Source organism: Pleurodeles waltl, chromosome 2_2 (assembly GCF_031143425.1).
Source record: "Pleurodeles waltl isolate 20211129_DDA chromosome 2_2, aPleWal1.hap1.20221129, whole genome shotgun sequence".
NCBI classification, from domain to species: domain Eukaryota; kingdom Metazoa; phylum Chordata; class Amphibia; order Caudata; family Salamandridae; genus Pleurodeles; species Pleurodeles waltl.
Window position 1 is genome coordinate 68,671,604 of NC_090439.1, and position 19,313 is coordinate 68,690,916.

The following is a 19,313-nucleotide window of genomic DNA, read 5'->3' on the forward strand; positions in this document are numbered from 1 at the left end:
CCTAAGCTGCTCTGCTATAGCTGCCTCTATCATCCTAAACTGCTAGAATAATACTTCACCAATAAGGGATAACTGGACCTAGTATTAGGTGTAAGTAACCAAGATACCCACTACAAACCAGGCCAGCCTCCTACAGCAGACTTTAGTCACTACTGGTTGGTCACAGTTCTAATTTGAAATGGTTGTGGGGTCCTTCTGCCTAGTAGACCTGAGTGGATACCTATTTTAGATGTGACTGTGAATATAGGTGCCTGCCCTCAAACCCCCAACTGCAATAGAAGTGTTAGATGAGGAGGCATTTGTGAGACCGTCTGTCTGAAAAGCCCACTTATCCCTCTGGTACATTCTTCTTCCTCCCGTTAAAGGTCTTAGAGAATTGCCTCCAGACATTGAGCAGTGAACTGTACCTGAACAGTTGGAGCCCTCTGATAGTGCTTGCGATCCGTTGTTCACGTAGTCGTACTGCGGGTGCAACCACCTTTGTCCTTAAACTGTCCTTCACTCTGTCAGCTTTGTGTGTCGGAAAACACCCCATGGGGGCCAAGTATAGTTCTGGCTCTGCATCGGCTTCCTCTGAGATGAACCCCTGCTTCAAAGACTCAACCGTGTCGCACCGAAACCGACGATTCTACCAGCGTGAGAGCAAACAGCTCTTACCCTGCACCCTTATACCAAGAGCGACCACTAGGATGGAGTTATACATCAGGCTTAACGTTGGGGCTCATGCCTAAGCGTCCCGTGTGTGTTTTCATTTTTTTTTTTTGGTCAACATTAAAGTTTGGAACTTAAGTGGATAAACAGGCAGAATCACCCAGGAGCTCCCTGCGACCGGCATTTAACCTGCTGCCATGTTCCTCCCTCTTTTCACTACCCTAGAGAACTAGATTGTTATAAGATTATTCACAGGTGGAATTTGCCCCATCAACAAATTCAGTGAGATAAAAGTGACACTTGGGTGGAAACAAAAAGGAGAAAGCAAATTATACATTTTCACCCTGCTCTCTGATGTAACAGCAGATGGATTTAGTTGAGGAGACTTGGGCGTTTCCAGACCCTCAAGCAAGAATTCAGCTTAACTAAGCCCTCTAGGGTAGCATTACTAGAACAGGTCAAGGAGATGTGAAATTGTGGAATGAGCACCGGAAAGGGTTTTGAACTACAATTAGGCACACTCGTGGTATAGGATAAGACTATGTGTTACATGGCAAAACAAGGTTTCAGAGTAAAAGGTACAAGGACACATTACAAAATTACTGGGACATTGCCACACACTATTCTCCCCACCATTACTAACAATCTTGCTTCTGTTACAGTACATAAGTCCTGTAGGGGTTCTGCATCATCCTTTTAATCACACCCTGTTACTCAACCCAGTGCTTTTCCCTGGCTGCCCCCTGTCTTAGCTGGTCACCCAGCCTAGCCTTTATGAGCTTCATCTAAGACATGGGGGGTCATTACAACATTGGCGGGCGGCTTCCGCCGCCCGCCAAGCTGTAACCGCCATGCGGCCGCATTCCCGCGGTACCCATTACAACATCCCCGCTGGGCCGGCGGGCGCAAACCTAATTTACGCCCGCCGGCCCAGCGGGGATGCGGCCGCAACATAGGAGCCGGCTCCTAATGGAGCTGGCGGTGTTGCGGCCGTGCGACCGGTGAAGTTGCACCCGTCGCTCTTTTCACTGTCTGCTATGCAGACAGTGAAAAGCTGCACGGGCCCTGTTAGGGGGCCCCTGCACTGCCCATGCCCCAGGACTCCCCTTACCGCCAGCCTCTTCCTGGCGGTGCAAACCGCCAGAAACAGGCTGGCGGTAGGGGAGTCATAATCCCCAGGGCAGCGCTGCTCTGGCGGATTATCACCGCCGGGGCTAAAACGGCAGGAAACCGCTGGCCCCGCTGCGGTCGTAATACGGGTCTCAGTACCGCCAGCCTGTTGGCGGTACAGACGCCACATTAACCCTGGCGGTCGTAATGACCCCCATAATCTGAAAACAGATGAGCCAAGCACTTGCCAGCCTAAAACACTTGAATTACACTTGAAAAAAATCAGAACAGAGCATTGATTTGCATCCTTCTCGAGTAGACACTTATTCTCCTTACTTCACTTCAGGAAAGAACATAAAGGAATCTCCCTCAGCTGGTTATAAAACATTTTCTCTTTTACTCTGTGTACAAAATCCTGTGGAATTCTTATATGCTCACGAAAGTACTTAGGTGGTCATTACAACCTCGGCGGTCTTTTACAAGACCGCCGAGGGACCGCCGTGCAGAAGACCGCCAGTGGCGGTGGTTTGCCGCTCGGCGTATTATGACTGTTGGCTGCTTTTCGTCCTTTTACGCTTCTGGCGGGCAGCGGGGAAGTGGAGGTTGCTCCACCTCCACCGCCACGCCAACAGAACACCGCCCACCGAATCACGTCCTGTGATTCGGCGTGGCGGTGTTCTGTTGGCGGTGTGGTGTTGGCGGAGCAGCCCCCATGGCTCCCGTCCCCTCCCGGAGGATAGATGGATCAGGTAAGTCGATCGTCCGTTAGGGGAGGGCGGTGGGGGGGTGTTGTGTGTTGTGGGTGTGCGTCTGTGTATGTAGAGGGGGTGTGTGAGTGCGTGTATGCTTGCGGGGATGTTGCGTGTTTGGGAATGAGTGCGTGTATGTCTGTGGGTATGTCTGTATGGATGTGTGTGTGTGTATGTTTGAATGTGGGTGTGCGTGTCTGACTGTGTGTGTGGATGTTGGCATGTATGTCGGTGTGTGTGTTGGTGGTGCCTGCGTGCGTGTTGTGTGTGTGTGTGAGTAATGTGATGTTGGGGGTCGGGGTGGGGAGGGGGACCCTGCCACCTTTGGGGGTTGGCAGGGGTGGTGGGGGGTGTAGGGGAGGGAGTCGGGGTGGGGGTGGGGAAGACCCCTATCAGTGCCAGGGAATGGATTTCATGGCGGTTTCAAACCCCATGAAATCCATGGCGGTCAGCCTGGCCGGCGGAACGGAGAACCAGCAGATGACCGCCATGGTCATAATACCAAAAAAAAGACCGCCAGCCTGTTGGCGGTCTTACAGACGCTTCTCCGCCTTCCGCCAGGGTCATAATGACCCCCTTAGTCTCTGCTTAAATAAAAAAAAAAATGGTACTCAACTTTGACACTAGGAGAGTAAATGATAAACACAGGTGTGATGTAGATACTTTTATATTAAAAAAACTGAAATAGTACTAAATACTTATTTACATTAAAAATATTGTGCAATAAATGAGCTATTGTGAAGAGGAAACAGCACCATTTGTTAATATTTTGGTGTATGTTATTGTCACTACTCTAACACTATTCAGGAGGGTTGGAAAACATCCTGAACTCAAGGGTGTGGAGACCCTTAGGAAAAAAATCCTCATCCAGTCTCCAGGTATCCCATTATTAGTAGGGTAGATGGGAATGGTTAAAAATACACTGTGAACTGGTTTTAGGATTCAGTGGTCGTATGACCCTAAAATCTTCAATTACACATGTTTCAGCCCTACACTATTGGCATCTGTAGGTCCTGGACTTTTGTTAGGGTGGGTTATATAGCTCCTCACATGTTCCTGTGATGTGTTTTACGTTAAGTGTGCCATGCAAAAACACTTCAGTAATGCATAGGCAGTGAAATACTTGCCCCTTTGAGTCATACTTGTAACCACAAATAACCTTGTGTAAGATACCATGCTATACTATTGCTGCTTCAGGCATGACAAGCACTCCTCCCTTTCGTATGTGCCACCACATCTATTTGTTAAGGTCAGCATTTGCCAACAAATATTGTTTTTTATGATCAAACCACCAATATTACTTTCATGGGTATTTTACTTGCGCTGATCTATTCATCATGCTTATATTGTACTCATCTTTTGTTGTTAGAGTACTGTGACTTCTCACTCACACAAAAAAATGGCAAATCTGCTCCCATGGAGGCAGGAGAGGTGTTGGCCCTTTAGGCATACCCTGCAAGGATTAACAGAACACTGTCAATATTTGGAGGCAATATTCAGATCATATACTTAGAATAGCACTCACAATGTTGACATCAAGCTGGTATTTACTTCTTCAAGGGTCCCTACCCTCTGATAAACCTACTTGGCTCTGTTTCCTCGGCTGGTGGCTGTTTGGTGCCGGAGGGAGTTCATTTTTAACAAGCCAGACCTAACCGATCTGGGCTCGTCTCAGATACTGGTAACCAATTGGAGTATTTCTCCATTAGTCTAATCCTGCTGTGTTTGTTATGGATCTCAGCATGGGGGCCCATCTTGTGGCACATAGGTCCGGGTTTCTTACACATCGTCTCTCATCCTCCATTTTAGTCCAGATGTGGACTCCGCTAGTTCTATGAGCCACGCCTTCCTACGGGACGCTCAGTGCTTTGAAGATGCCCGCACGTTTCTTTACTGCTCCGTGTTGGGACGTAGGGTCCTGATGAGCCAGTGCATCATCGGACTTGTAGTCTCCCAACGTGATAGACGCTGTGGAGCTACCAACAGATTCCTTGATGTAAAGCGTTTATATTAGTAATTGGGCCGCATATGTGTTGTTTGAACCACATAAGGTTACTAATGTCCCAAAATAGAATTTATAAACACTGAACAAGAGATCAAATTAAATGAAAGTATTATCAAGTGCCTAGTGTCAGATGCAAAAACCAATGCACTTCTCCCCCCCCCCCCAAAAAAAAAATGTACTACTACAAAACAGCTGGAGAGACCCCTCCGTAGTGCCTCCAAAATCTGTTGTATCTCATCCTTCAAAAATAGCCATTCAAAAAAAGCTGCATTATTGTGTAAAATTTAGACACATCATCAGGCGCTAGCCAATTCAGGCTTAGCCCTAATGGTGTTTATCCTAGGTAAAGTGTGATTTGGTTATACTCAGGGCTACAGTCAACTCAACATATTCCATGGGAGTTAAACATTGAGTCCCCTCTTATTTGTTGCCAATTTGTAGACCCATCTTTGCCGCTTTTCTAGCAATTTATTGTTGATCCCCGCCTAAGGGTTAAGTTTCGCTAGGACTGTGCTCCTCATGTTGTTTTCATTATGTTCTTTTTTAAGGAAATGTGTTGTTAGTTTTGTAGCTGCTTTCTTGCACCTGGTTGTCCTTTTGTGCTCAATTATGTTGATTTTGATCTTCTGTGTTGTCGTTCCAGTGTAGTGGAGGCCACAAGGATAGGTGATGGTGCATATGACATTGCTGCTAGTACAGTTAGTGTGTGCCTTATTCACCCATGGTCTGGTAAGGCCAAGGTCTACTGTTTTAGTTTGAGCAGTTAATGGGCCTACAGAACAATTCCAGCAAGGAAAATGTCCCATAACTGGGGGGAGAGTACACAGAGTTGTTTGCTGGTCTGGATTTTTTCTTCAAGTGTTATTGTGCACCAGTTTGTCTCTCTGGCGTCTATTTCTCCTAAATGAAAAGAGAGGTTTGTCAAACGACATCTTGTTGGATGTAAGTTTAGGCCAATGCTTATTCACCCTCCTATTGATAGAATTGGAAAAAGAATTGTAGGTGCTCACAAAAATGAGAGCATTATTGTCTTCTTTTATGTTGGTCTCCAGGAGGGCATCTCTATGGATGTTACACGCCCTCTTCTGGGCACTCTGGCTATGATATTTTCTGGGTGTTCTTTCTCCTTCAACTTTTTAGTGAGTGTTTCTGCCTCACTTTTGAAATCTCTGATGTCTGTACAGTTTCTTCTGATTCTTAGAAACTGTCCCACTGGTAGGTTCCCTCTGAGAGCACGAGGATGGGCACTGTTGAAATGCAGCAAGCTATTCTGACCGTTGGTTTGGTGCACAACGTGCTACTCAGACCGCCTTCTTTTGCCACAATATTGACATCAAGAAAGGACACACAGGTTCTGTTTATTGTCATCATAAAGCTCAGGAATGGATTTGTTTTGTTCAGCCAGATATTGAAAGATTTGATGGTCTCTTCTTCAGCATGCCAGATGACTAGCATGTCGTCGATGTATCTCCACCACAGCCATATGCGATCAGTGAAAGGGTTGTTGGACCATATATTCTCATCCTCAAACCAGCTCATGTACAGTCAGGCTATGCACAGTGCAAAGATACTCCCCATGGATGTTCCATGGCACTGTAAGATTTGGTCCTCGAAGGAAAGAAATTCATGGTAAGTGCCACCTTTGCAAGTTTCATTATCCATTGTACTGCGGCTGCCCATGGAAACTCTTGTGCCAGGAGAAAGTTGGTAATCACCTGTAAGCTCTCGTCTTGCGGGATGCTTGTGTAGAGTGCCTCTACATCCAGGCACAGCATTGTTTCTCAAGCATGATCATATTCCAAACCATTAAGTAGATTAAGCAAATGCTTAGCATCCTTAATGTAGGACTTATTCTTTGTTATCGTGGGTCATAAGAACCAGTCTATGTACTGTGATAGTGGCTCTAGCACTGAGCCGATCCCTGATACTATGTGTCTTCTTGTAGGGGGCATCCTACCTTTATGAATTTTTGAAATAGTGTAAAACTGCGGCATCCTAGGCTCTGTGGCAGTGAGCAACTCCTGTTCTTTCTTTGTGATCGAACCATGATCAGCCGCTTCATCCACAATTTTCTTAATGGTGAGATCGGCCTGAAGAACCACATAATTCCTTTAATCTCGCAGTAGATCAAGACATGCCTTTCTGTAATTTCTCTCTTCCTTGTACCGTTATGGTGCCCCCTTCATCTGCTGGTTTAATTACCAAGTGGTTCTTCCTACTGAGGGTGTCAAGCGCCTTCCTATCTCTTTTTATCAGATTTGAAAGGTATCCCTTCTGGGCTTCAGTGCTTCCACTTCCTTTGTCAATGCTTCTTCAAAAGCCCATACCTCTGGGGATATTGTGGATGGTGGAGGGTTAAAAGATGACTTTTTCCTCAGTGTGGTGTATCCATCATCTGTTTCCAAATTCAGACTGTTGTGAAAGACCATCTTCACTAGGATTTTTCTGAAAAAATCAGCCAGTTTACATCTTGCCCATATGTGTTGTGGGAACAAACCTTAGTCCTTTGTTCAGTATAGACTGCTCATCCGGTGTTAGACTCTTCTTGGTGAGGTTGACTACTATATTTACAGGCCTCGCAGACCCAGTTGTTGATCTCGGGACTTGCTCCAGGTTTTCATTCCTTCTGACTCTTTGTTGCTCCATTGGATTCTCCTCTGTCCTTGTCTTCCTCGACGCACCTCCTGCCTCCTCTCCTTAACAAACGCTGATTCTGCTGTAAGAACGGGATCTGTTGGGGTTGAGGTGGGTCTGGGTACATTTGAGTTTCGTACTGCCCTGGCCAAAAGACCATTCGGGGTAGTTGAGGATATGTTGGGTGGAAGAAAACCCCCCTTCTTTGTTGCCTAGGTTTACCTTGCCAACTTTGGCTGGAGTTGTCGCTCCACGATTTGTCTGCGTTAGAGACTGAGGAAGCTGACTTGCTTCATCCTATGGACTCCGCGTCTGAGTCATGCTTTTTTCTATAGTAATTTCAGGAATAAGGATAGATTCTCTTGTGAGAAAATTATTTAAAATCCTTTTGCAGTTTGCTTATTTTGTTCTTCATCCGGAAATCCTTACGTTCGGATATGCCAGTTTCTTTTCATAGAGGGTGATTTTTATCTGTGTGATAAGGACATCCTCACTAGCCTTGATCTTAATTAACATTGTGTCTGATAGACGTTTTGCAGTATTTATAATCAGAGAATGTCTGTGCTGTGTTTTTTTTTTTTTTTTTTTATTAGCGCTACCACAACCTATCTTATTTTCCACTGTAGCCTGGGCCAGTGTCAGTTCGGTGGTGCCTAACTTAGATTTTCATAATCTTCTATGAAATTCACTAGAACCACTATGTATGGGATCCTGGAATGCAATGTAAATGAGTACCCTTGCATAGTAAAAGACGTCCTAGTCTGAGACCCCACTCACACCCCTTGCGGCTTGACATCGGTCCGGTGGGATCACAGAACGTTGGAAACCCGCATTGTTTGTGTGACTCCTGTCTCACGTTACATTTGTTCCACGTAATGCTGCAGCAACGCACAATTTTCTTGTCCCTACCAGGTCAATCAGTTGGGATTTTATCATCTAATGTGATAGTTTAACAGTGAATAAATACTTGAAAAGAACTTCTCTCGATTTTAGAATTAATTTTGAGGCCACGAAAAAGTGATAGGTGGCTTAAATTAATCTCCGCCACTGATAAGTATTTAGCTCCCACATTTCAGTTTGTCATTGTTTTTTGTGTTTGTTTTTTTTTACTATCCATATACAAGACATGGATGGACTGGGATGCAGCTGTGAGTACTTTACCAGTGGCTGTGAATATTTCAAGCATTCCACACATCTCTTTTTGCTTTTCTCAGTGTGATGCCCTAAGTATGCCCAGACATGGGTTCAGTGCTGTCTGTGCCACATTACTCTAGCTATACCTCACCGATGAGGGCTAACTAAGCTAAAACCGGTCTGGGTGTTGCTTGTGTTCCAGTTCAGAGGAGGCCTGGCAGGCAGTAGGGACTGGACTGCTCCTATTGCAGCAAGACCAGGGCTTATTTGCATATGACTGGTTCCCACCTGAGACTACATGGTGAATAAAAATAAAAAAATAATGGACTGGGATGTCGCCCAAGTAATTATCATTAGCTGAGATTATTTAAAAACATTCCACCCCTAACTTGTTTGTTTTACTCATGCTCCTTAGTGGGCTATCCAGTATGGGCAGATCATACATAATGTGCTGTATGGTGGTAGTATTTAGCATATCATATGGTTTTGGAGTCATAGTGTGTTCAGTATTGTTGAGGGGGTGTTCTAACGTGTACTGTTGGTTGTACTGTCAATATAACACATTTGTTTGGTTTTGATGTGTTGGTTCTGAGAGCGCATATTAGTTTCAATGAAATGGGCTGATGTTAGTGGATTTAGTATAACTACTACAAAACAGACTGTGCAAGCCTTAAAGGTATTGATACGCATATAACATTGCAGTTATTTTAGTAAGGTTCTGACCTTTAATAAATACTGAACACATAAGTTGTATTACCCGTTCTTCCACATGAGAAAAGGCCACATTATGGAGACCACAGTAGCCTTATCCTCAGCTTCAGACTTCATTGAACTTTCCTCTCAACGAGAGCCTGCACTATTTTGAGTCGTGCCATGCTATTCCAGGTTGCGGCATAGTGGATGATGGGCCCTACTGTCTTCTTCCTACTTAGAGGGTCACTTGGGATCCTTGATGACTGAGGTGATGGAGCTGGTGAAGTTGGGTGAGAGATTTTGAGAGTCCTGGTTAATTCTGTACGATTTGTGCAGTTATCAGCAAGGTAATAGCTATTAATATGACACGCCCTGTTCTTTGTTGGATGCATTTGCTCTATTGCATTCTGCGACATGATTTGGTTTTTTTCCCGTGATTAATTTTGTTTTGGGCATGGTGATGCTGGGCTGTATGGAAGCACGTGCTGTACTGAATATATTGTGGGGTTTGTCAAATAATTTCTGCTGGATGATAGATATTGCAGTAGAAGCTTTGTGGGCAGTATTAGTAATTGACATTGGTCTGTAAAAGGGGTCTGGGTGTGATTATTTTAACTCTGTTTAGAGTGTTTTACACTATTTTTACAGACTGAGATATACACTTCACAATCCAAAAAGCAACTGTAAAGCACACAGAGGAGGTGTAGAATTTTCAAGTTAACCAAATTATCAGTTGAAAGGTCAAAGCTGCTGTGGATGTTGGTATATCCACCTGTCCAGAAGTGATAAGAGGCTATAGCAGTGGTTCCCAAACTTTTTTGACCCACGCCTCCCTTGACCTATTGGCTATTGGCCGCGGCTTCCCATTATGCTTTTTTTTTTTTTTGGGTGGGTGAGGGGGATGTGAGCCGGGCCTCAGGAGTACTTACATTTTTCACGCTGAAAAAAATTGGAATAAAGCCAATGAAGGTATTATAATCATAGATGTAACAACATAAAAATATAACAGTTGTTTAATTAAAAAAATATATAATTGGTTGTCAGAAACAATATAAACTATGCTTAGAAATCTGTACTGAGGGGAATGTCTCCAGTACTAATCCTATGCTAGACAGCATATGCTCTCCTCTGCACTCTGGTGTTTGACTGTGCATCGCACAAAGCAGCCTATTTGTGTGCTAGATCTGGGAGTGACACCAGCAGCATGCAAAGTTTTGCATATATGGTGCTGCACTCTGTTTTCTCTTTAATGCAAAAATGCACAGCAAAATTTGAAGTTTCATCACATTGTGTGAAATCTTAGTAAACTTGAGCCTGCAGGTTTTTGTGAATAGAACTAGTGTGTACTATAATTACTACCACTAGATGGTGTTTGAGGATTAAACTTCAAGGCCCTTCCTTGCTGTATTTCAATTTCTCACTCGAAATTCCACAATCACGAGCTGTGCACTCTAAACAAGGAAAACGGCTTTTGACTTTTTTTAATGGAGGGGATTATCTAAGTTCTAATATGCAGCTGCAGAATTAGGTCACTGCTATCGGTAATGATGCAGCTCATGGCGCCCCTGTCTTGTTTTGATGGCGCACCTGGGCGCCGTGGCGCACAGTTTGGGAACCACTGGGCTATAGGATTACACTGTTCTTGAAAAGGGATTTCAGTTTTGTCCACAAGTGATTTGTAAGCAGTTTGGAGGAATATTTATTCCCACAAGGATTTTTGTACTGAAGGGGCTCACATGCTCTAATCCTGTCTATTGTTTCCTCCTCCTCGTAGGTACAAAGAAGAGGCCCAGTTGTACAAAGAAGAACATCTTAAAAATCGCCAGCTTCCTGCATTTTATGTTCAGTACATGATAGCCATCATTAACAACTGCCAGACCTTTAAGTAAGTGATTGCTGTGTCTCCAAGGTATGTGTCTGTGGGAGTGGTATGTAGCTTAATCCCTCCCCACCTGCTAGCATGTTATTTCATAACCAATAAGTTTCCTTATTCTGCAGCAATCTCCTCACACCATTGCCTAGTTAAGGCATTGCATTCATTTCCTTTTCTCATCCCTGCCACTCTGCTCCCATGTTTACAAATGCCTCTTACACAGTTGAGACTTGGTTGTGGAGCTACTACCAGAAATGTGTATATTTCAAATGTCAAGATGAGAACATTGCCCTCTCACACATGGCACAATCCTGACTTAAACAGTCATGCTGGAAGATTGATAATACAGCACATTCCTCACCAGCCTTAGTTTCTCAGTGATAACTTGCAATAAGTTTTTTCCCAAATTAATGTAATCTACGATGTATATTTCCCCCTCATAGGGCTTTCCCGCATTTTGTACTATAATTGTTTACCATACTGTTTTTGGAAATGTTTATAAAAACATGTATCCTGTACCTAAACTTTGTCAGGGTTTTGATGTTGATTAATTTCTTGGTAAATGAACTTCCATCATAAACTCATTATATAAGGTCTACTTTCATTTTGTTTAAACTATGCATGCTGTGAAGTCAGTTGTTTAAGTCTTACAAACCCAAATAGAACCCTAGTATGCCATTTCAGAGTGCAAATATCTGTGACATGATAGTAAATTGTGTTCACTGACATGTAAAGGATCCATCCGCGAATCCACTTGAACAGCTTGATGAGCTGCATGCAGAGACCTCAGAATAAGAAAGGAAAACTACAAGGACAGCAGGACTGACACCTGATATCTAGTACAACAGTGCAGGTGTAAGTTGAGGTCTCTGTAGGTCTTGATGTACAGTTTCTCTGAGTCATTGAGGGACAATTTTCATCCTTACTGGTGTTGAACTGGAGAAGAATAACTTTAGTGATGGGTGGAACACAGTCTACAAAAGGCTTTCTTCTCAGTCTGTACCAGAACTATTAAGATATTTGTATTAAAAAGGTGGGATTTTACTTTTTTGTTGCAGATGGGGACTTCAAATGTAAACTTGAGAATGATGAGTACAGCGTACAATGTACATTTGTAAAATTATTCATCTCTTCCTCTATCCCCCTGTACCCCTGGGTGAGCCTACACCCTGCCTGTAAGAATATGTAGCTAACTGCAGTATCATAACATCATGTTTGAAATCACTTTACAGCTGATCGTGTATTTTCATTGTTTGTGGAATTCGATTAAGAGCGAATATTAGCAAAGCCAATAGGTCTCACTTGTGCCAATTTCTGGCTTTGCCTATGCTTGTTTTCCCCCTTAGATGGCTGCGGTGCATTCCATAGATAACCGTCTTTGAATTATTTATTTTTAAAACAAGAACATTCATTCACAGATAGCCACATCTAATGAATGCAGCATGTGCAGTAGCAATCTTAAAAAAAAATCTTAAAGCATAAGAAAAAGAAAAATCACGACTTAGTTGGGCTTAGCGCCTGCATATGCACTGATTGCCATCTTAGAATGGTTCAAAATCATCCATTTAAAGATACCTGTATGTAGATGCTGTGGCAGTTCGTATTCGCAGCCTTGCGACGTGGGCAAGCAGAAGCTGGGAGGAGGTAAGGAAGTGGTGGGGAACAGTGGTGGTGAAAAGGAGCGAAAGTAGTTCATAAAGGGGAATGCAGTTTAAGGTCTTAACATCGACAGTTTAAGGATACAGTTCATCCGGTCAAAACATGATGAGACTTTAAGGCTCCTTCTGGGAGACAAATACAAAAATAGAGAGGGAAGCTACTGAATAAGGAAAAGGACCTGAGATAGACAAGAAGGCCATCAAATTATGTGCAGGGTCTGAGCTCAAAGCCCATTTCTGAGTCTATTTTATACAATGGGTGTCGCTGCCAACAGAAAGCTAAATTTGCTTGTTGATGAGATCTAAAAATGGCACTGGGCATTGTCAGCGCTTCTGCTGTTGTGATAAAGATTATTCAGCATCACTCACAAAATAAGCCATTTCATGTTCCCACTTCTTTCCTGCTTTGAATGTATACTGCTGCTTTGAACAGGGCCACAGAGGATGAAAAAATCAAATTTAATCCGTAATAACGTCATCAACAACTGATGCGTAATTGTCTCTTTAGAGATACAGTGATACAAAATTGTCTCTCAACTTGGTCCTCTTCACCAATATGTAATCCATTTCAGTTTTATTTTGACTATGGCAAAAGAACTATTACATTGCTTTATTTACTGGTAATGTTGAATTTTTGGTTAACACACATTGCATTTGTACCACACTGATGGCGACTGTAAACAAGTTTATAATTGGATTTGAAGTTATTCACTGCTCAAACAACATTGAGTTACATTTTTTGTGTTTTAAACATTTTATTGCATTTCCTATCTAATTTGGCAATCATTCTTTGTAGGTATTGTGTTAATATTCTGTATAACCTCCATTCTGACTACAGTAGTTACTTAATTTAATGTTTGACTTCTGCTGTACTTACCATAAGCTAAGGAAGTGTCTGCACACAGTGCAGACAGAACATTTGATTTATACTTAAATCAGATTGTAAACAACAAAACAATTTGCACAACCCTTAATACAGTGCAAACATTGTAATTTAGTTTGAGAAGCCAGTCTTGATTACTTTACAAAATTAAATACGCTCTGTCTGAAAAAGTGTTGAAGTCATGAATTTGCTTATAATATAATTTGGAACAGATTGTTCAAAAGCATAGTGATTTAGTGAAATAAGACAGAGTTTTATCAAATACATTGTGGGATGATATAATCAAGCACCAAAAAACTGTATAGTTATGGTAACTCTAATTTGGTTGTCAGTGAATGCAGTGCAACTGTGAAATAAGTAGACTACATTTTTCTTTTTTTTCTTTTTCATATGCTAGGGTTTTAGGTGGCATGGGGTAGAACACTACTGTTTTGTTGCTCACCTCTCCACTTTATTTTTTGTAGTCTTGTAGTGGACCAGCTTTTTAACAGACATCCTTGTTGGCTTCTCTCTTTGGCCCACTGCTTGTCTGCTCAGAGCTCTGCCTGCAGCTTTAACTGGCAGCTTCCCTACCACAGGTATTCCTGGCAGGATATTAACCTGTCATAAAAATATTGCAGTGAACGTGTTGCCTGCCATCATAGGTACTGGTGTATTAAATGTTTCGCTTTGCCACCTTGATAAAGTAGCTTTTTTTAATACATCGCTTAAAACATTTAAAACAGTATCCATCTGTTATTTGAACTCTTTTTTTCTGACAAGACTGTGAGTGGATGGGCCTTAATCCCTATCGCCAGAAGCCATGTTGCATTTAAATTACCACTGTCTGAGTAATTGGGTATTTGGTTGTGCTCCTGCTCAACTTCCTCCTTTTTTATACCTAAAAGAAAATTTCTGTAAACAATACTACTTTTTCGCTTCTGTAGCTATCACTGCGGATGTGTGGAATTTAATGAAAAATCTACTTGTCCATGGGACAGGTTGATTCGTAAATCTCCTTGTCCTGTAACAAAATTCACTTGTCCCATTGGTGCAATGTAGTGCAGCGACAGATTAAGGCAGCAATCTCATTAAATAAGGGCTGTGATAATAGCCTCTCTGATTATGCCAGGCCTGGTTATGCCAGGCCTCATACTATATTAGGGTATGAATACTAGCAAATCCTTTGTTGCCACCTTTCCACGGATGTACATACTGGGGCTGTAGGTAGCAGTAAGAAATAGTTCCAGGGTCGGAATACCCTTTTGAGTCTGTTTTATGGGTTTTTGCCAGCTCTTCTCTAATCTTTTCCCATACTGCAAAAGCTTGGAAATGTATTTCTAACAGTTGGGGAAAAAAAGTAATTGGAGGGAAAGTCAACCTATACATGCTAAGCAGATTTTCACATGAGCAAATTTACACATACATATTTGCTCAAGCTAAAATGCAGTTCACAAATATTTTCTAGAAGTGCCATTTCTTGGCCTACTTCTCTACAGTCTTGGTAATTCACGAGTCGCAAATCTGCACTAATGCAAAAATATAGCGCATGGATGCAATTTTGTGACTTCCTTTAAGAATTAGGCACCTAATTAAGTCTGACATTAACCAAGACCTTTTTGTTTTTATTAAAATTGTGTCTGTCTCTATCTGTCTATTGGCTGGCTTCACTGTGAGTGACAGCATTGTGCTCTGTCACAAGCAGCATATTGGAACATAAAGTAGTTTTCTTCGATGCAAGGAACTACTGTGGCAAAGTGTGCTTTTTCAGACCAAAAATATTTTTGCTTTTTGCCAGTGTTTGTTATAATAATGAGAACCTGGCAACTCCCACAACAATAACGTTTTCCAAAAACCACATCAAAGCATGACATGCATTGACAAAACCTAAGGGCTGACAACCAAGGTCGAACATACTGACTTTGCCAATGCTTGTTTATTTCCATATTTCCTATAATCTTGTTGAAACTCGTTACACTGATTTTCACGTGATGGATATATTTTTGGGAAATACTGGCATGCATCAACACATTTTACTAAATGACACTTCAAAGAAATTCACCTAAAATTTCACAGTAGTTTCGCAAAACTTTTTTTTTTTTTTTCTTATTTGCATTTTTTAATGAACATTTTGATTTTGAAAGCTAAGAATCCTCAATATTGCTTATAAGCTTCTGCATAAATTTGCAACTACTTTGAGAGCATTCTGAGAGTATTATAAATAGCCTCATATTGTTAAACTTTACAAACCTGTGTACACATTTTTATTCTGGAACTGTCAGTAGTTCAGTCCCAGCTTAAAGCATTTCCTTAGCCCACTCACCCTAATAATTAAGGCTGTGCATTAACGAACCATAAATACAAGTTTGAACAGCATTTACATACGGAGACAAATGTTACCTTTACTGTAGACAATGCCCTACCCTGATCCATAATGTGGTACTGTAAACTGGCAGACAAAGGGTTTGTGCCACAGGAGTTTGAGCCTCCTTGTCCCAAGGACAAAAATAGGAAAACTTATTTCCCTTGACCACAAAAAATATGTCCTGGGTATCGGGCTATTGGAATTTCACACCCCTGCACTGCAAACTCCATTTAATATGCTTCAATGTCTGCCTGATGAGGGCCCGTCCTCTCATCGTTCATAAGGCTGGATATCTGCTTCTGGAAGCACTTTCTTACTCACCGTTGCAGAAATTTAATTACAGCCTTTCCAATATATGATGAAATGTAATCAGAAAAATATGTATTTGGAAGATCCACATTCGAAATGCCTTTTATCCTAAGCATGATGTGGTAGCCTGTAACACATGCCAGGGATTAACTTTGATAATTCTAAAATCACATTAGACAACTTATTTTCTTTGTAAAGGAGAGACGGTATGACTTTGTGGCGAAGATGGCACTAGTGGTTCTGTTCATGGGCAAAAAAAATGCTCAAGTACATTGTCACCTAACTTTGGATTCTCCCTACGCCAGCTCAGGCATGGGAAAGAAACGTCCTAGCAATTTAGCAGTCAAGCCCTCTCAGAATACGTGCATGAAAAAACCTGTGCAAAAGTATTATTAGCCTTCTGAATCTTACACAGATTACTCCACAAAACTAATTTAAAGTACCCTGCATCCAGTAGAACCCTAAAACCTCTCAGGCACAAATTAGTTTTGTTCTGCTATTCCCAGTGCACTACATGCAAAGTACATGGAAATGCAATCATAGTCTATTTGCCTCCCAAAAGAGAGTCGAAGTAGCCCCAGACCCTTTTGGCTGTGAGTTCTGTTTTCTTCTTTGCATCAAACTGTTTTAGCAAACTCTGCTTTCTGAGCTCTCCTCTTTACTTCAGATGCTTCTTAAGGTCTCTATCCCACATATATACCCTTTTACTCCCTAAGGGATGTACAATTTTAGCAGTCTCTCACAAATTTATAGTAGTACTCTGTTGCACCTAAGAAGGAACAATCTTCCCACTTTTGGTACTGCTGCCTTAATGATCGCCTCAACTAAATTATTAGCTAGGTTTAATTACTAGGTATAATACCCTCCCCCTTGTTTGCCTGCCCCAGGTTGTAACACCACCAACCGTGTATTGATATATATATATATATATATATATACATTTTATTTTTTTTCTTTCAGTTAAACCGTTCTCCTACAAGCTGGCCATTTCTGTCTTTAAGGTCCTGTCATGTTCTTCAGCGATGTCTCCAAATTCAACTGGAACACTACAGGTGGTGAGGCCAAAGTAAAAGGCATACACATAAACATAAATGCTCCTGATCGGGTGATAAAAAAATGCTAAGTTGTTTTGAGCTCTCATGCAGCCTCATCTGGCTGTAAGCACAGGACAAATCCATAACTCTAAATACCTTAGCATTCTTAACCAGCACCACTCTAACTTGTCTGGAAGGTTTAGCAAAGGATGCTTTTCAATTCAGATTTTTTTGTTTGAGTATCTGAGGTCAACACACATGTGAATAAATTTCCCCTGATACTTGGGCCAAACTTTCTGATGCTCTGTTCTTTATATCCCCTGTCTTAATCAATCTGTCTAATTCTAACTGTTGATTCCACTAATATATTAGACATCTATTACATCTCATGGACAACTGGTGGTGCATCATCTTTTACTATTAGCAGTTGCTTGAAGTCTTGATGTAAACTTAATATCGTATCAAACACCATACCATACTTATCTATCACTTGCATTCTCCAAATGTTTTGGAAACCAGCATCATGAACTCTGCTGCATTGGGATTCAACTTTCAGCCAGATGTACCAATCTTTTTTTGGGTTGCAAACATTTTGATTTGCATTATCAGGGTGTTTGCGTCCAGAAAAAAGCATTTTGAAATGTACATAGGCCCTATTTGCATTTAGGTATTAGGAAAAGGGTGTGATTAGGGTGCCCCTTCCTGATATTGAATCGCAGTGGTATGTGTGAATTTTTGTGACTAAAATGCAGTTTCAAGACTTTTGCATTTTACCACCTCCTTCAAGTAGGTAGTAACCCATTCACAAATGGGAAGGGGCCCCAAGCGAGAATGGTTGTAAATATAATTTTTAAGAGCAGTCAGTGGTCTTACAGACCACTGTCTACTCTTAAAAAAACATAAATGAAAATGTTTGTTTTTAAAATGCATCCTGCACTCCAAGAAAATAAAAAATATTGCTTTATTTAAAACTAATCACAGACATGATGGTCTGTTGACCCCAGCAGGCCACCATCCCTGTGATTTTAGCGATTCCCAGTGGGTTCAAACTGAGACCTAACTCATGAATATTAATAAGGTATGTCTGCTTGCAGCCTACTGGGAATCGCTGAAAATGCAAAGCATACTTTCGCACATGGGTATTTGTGATTACCAAATAGCGTATCGCAAAAATGTGGTAATCACAAAGCTAAGCATACGTACATCTGCCCGTTTATTCCAGATCTCTCTAGTGAAGCCAATGTTATGTTACAGACTTTTGCTGCTGGATCTCTATCTTTAAACTGGATTCCGTCCTGAAGCATGCTAATCAAATCAGTTTTTCTTTTCTTTCCATGCCCACCTGGGTTGATATCAGGACACTCACCTTCATTCTTCGGTCCAGTAAAGCTCTTCTCAAAAATATTGTCAAACAGTGATCTGTAGGTTATTAAGGGTCAGCTAACGTTTTCACACTTACTCTGTCAAAAACACTTGAATTTCTAGCACTACACCAGCTTCATCCTTAATATTCCTAGACACATATAAAATACACTGTTCACCTGTTACCACATATCACCCTCACAATATGCAATATATTTCTCTCATCTCTGCATAATAGCCTTGTTGTGGCTGTAATGTCCTTTTTGTTCACACCTCCAACAGTTTCAGTCTGTAGCATAACTATTCCAACTGTTGGTGTTGTATCCAATAGCCCCACATTTAAATCATTTTACCTTGTGGACTACAACCAGCCCTGTCACACAATCCTTGTTCACCTTTTGCTGCCGAAACAACATTACGTTTACCGTTTTTTCCATTTCCTTGCCACAATAGATAGTATGTTGAATGCTTTTCATAATCACTGTGACCTACTTTAAATTAGAATTCTTAGCCAAGAGTTCTTGGCATCACATGTTCTTGTCTTGTTAGGCTGACCAGTTACATCATTCCTTTTCGCTCATTCTTCAATTGCAGTCTGGCGAAAAATGTGTTGCCTTTTCAGCACAACTTTAATCCTGGATCCTAAATTTGCTTCTTATACTACTTTTTATAAAGGTCTTGTGCATTTATTTCCAATATCCTTACCTGTATTTAACTTCCCTCCACTGCATGGGTACGTTATACTGTTTTTTGATTATATAACCATGAAAATGTTTTTCCTCCAATTACTATCAGATGTTTATCAAACAGTTTCTTCCACTGCCTTCACTGAAGACCAGTATCTCCTGCCTCAGATTAAAAAAACAAAAGTAAG

General features: G+C 41.6%; 1 protein-coding gene across 1 annotated transcript in view; it reads left to right on the forward strand.

Annotated features, from left to right (window-relative positions):
• Positions 1-19,313, forward strand: part of EXOC3 (exocyst complex component 3) — a 334,614-nt gene that overhangs the window by 130,829 nt on the left and 184,472 nt on the right. Inside the window, exon 8 of the mRNA XM_069219462.1 lies at positions 10,751-10,861. Within this exon, the coding sequence (XP_069075563.1) occupies positions 10,751-10,861 (111 nt within the window). The remainder of the gene's footprint in view (positions 1-10,750; positions 10,862-19,313) is intronic.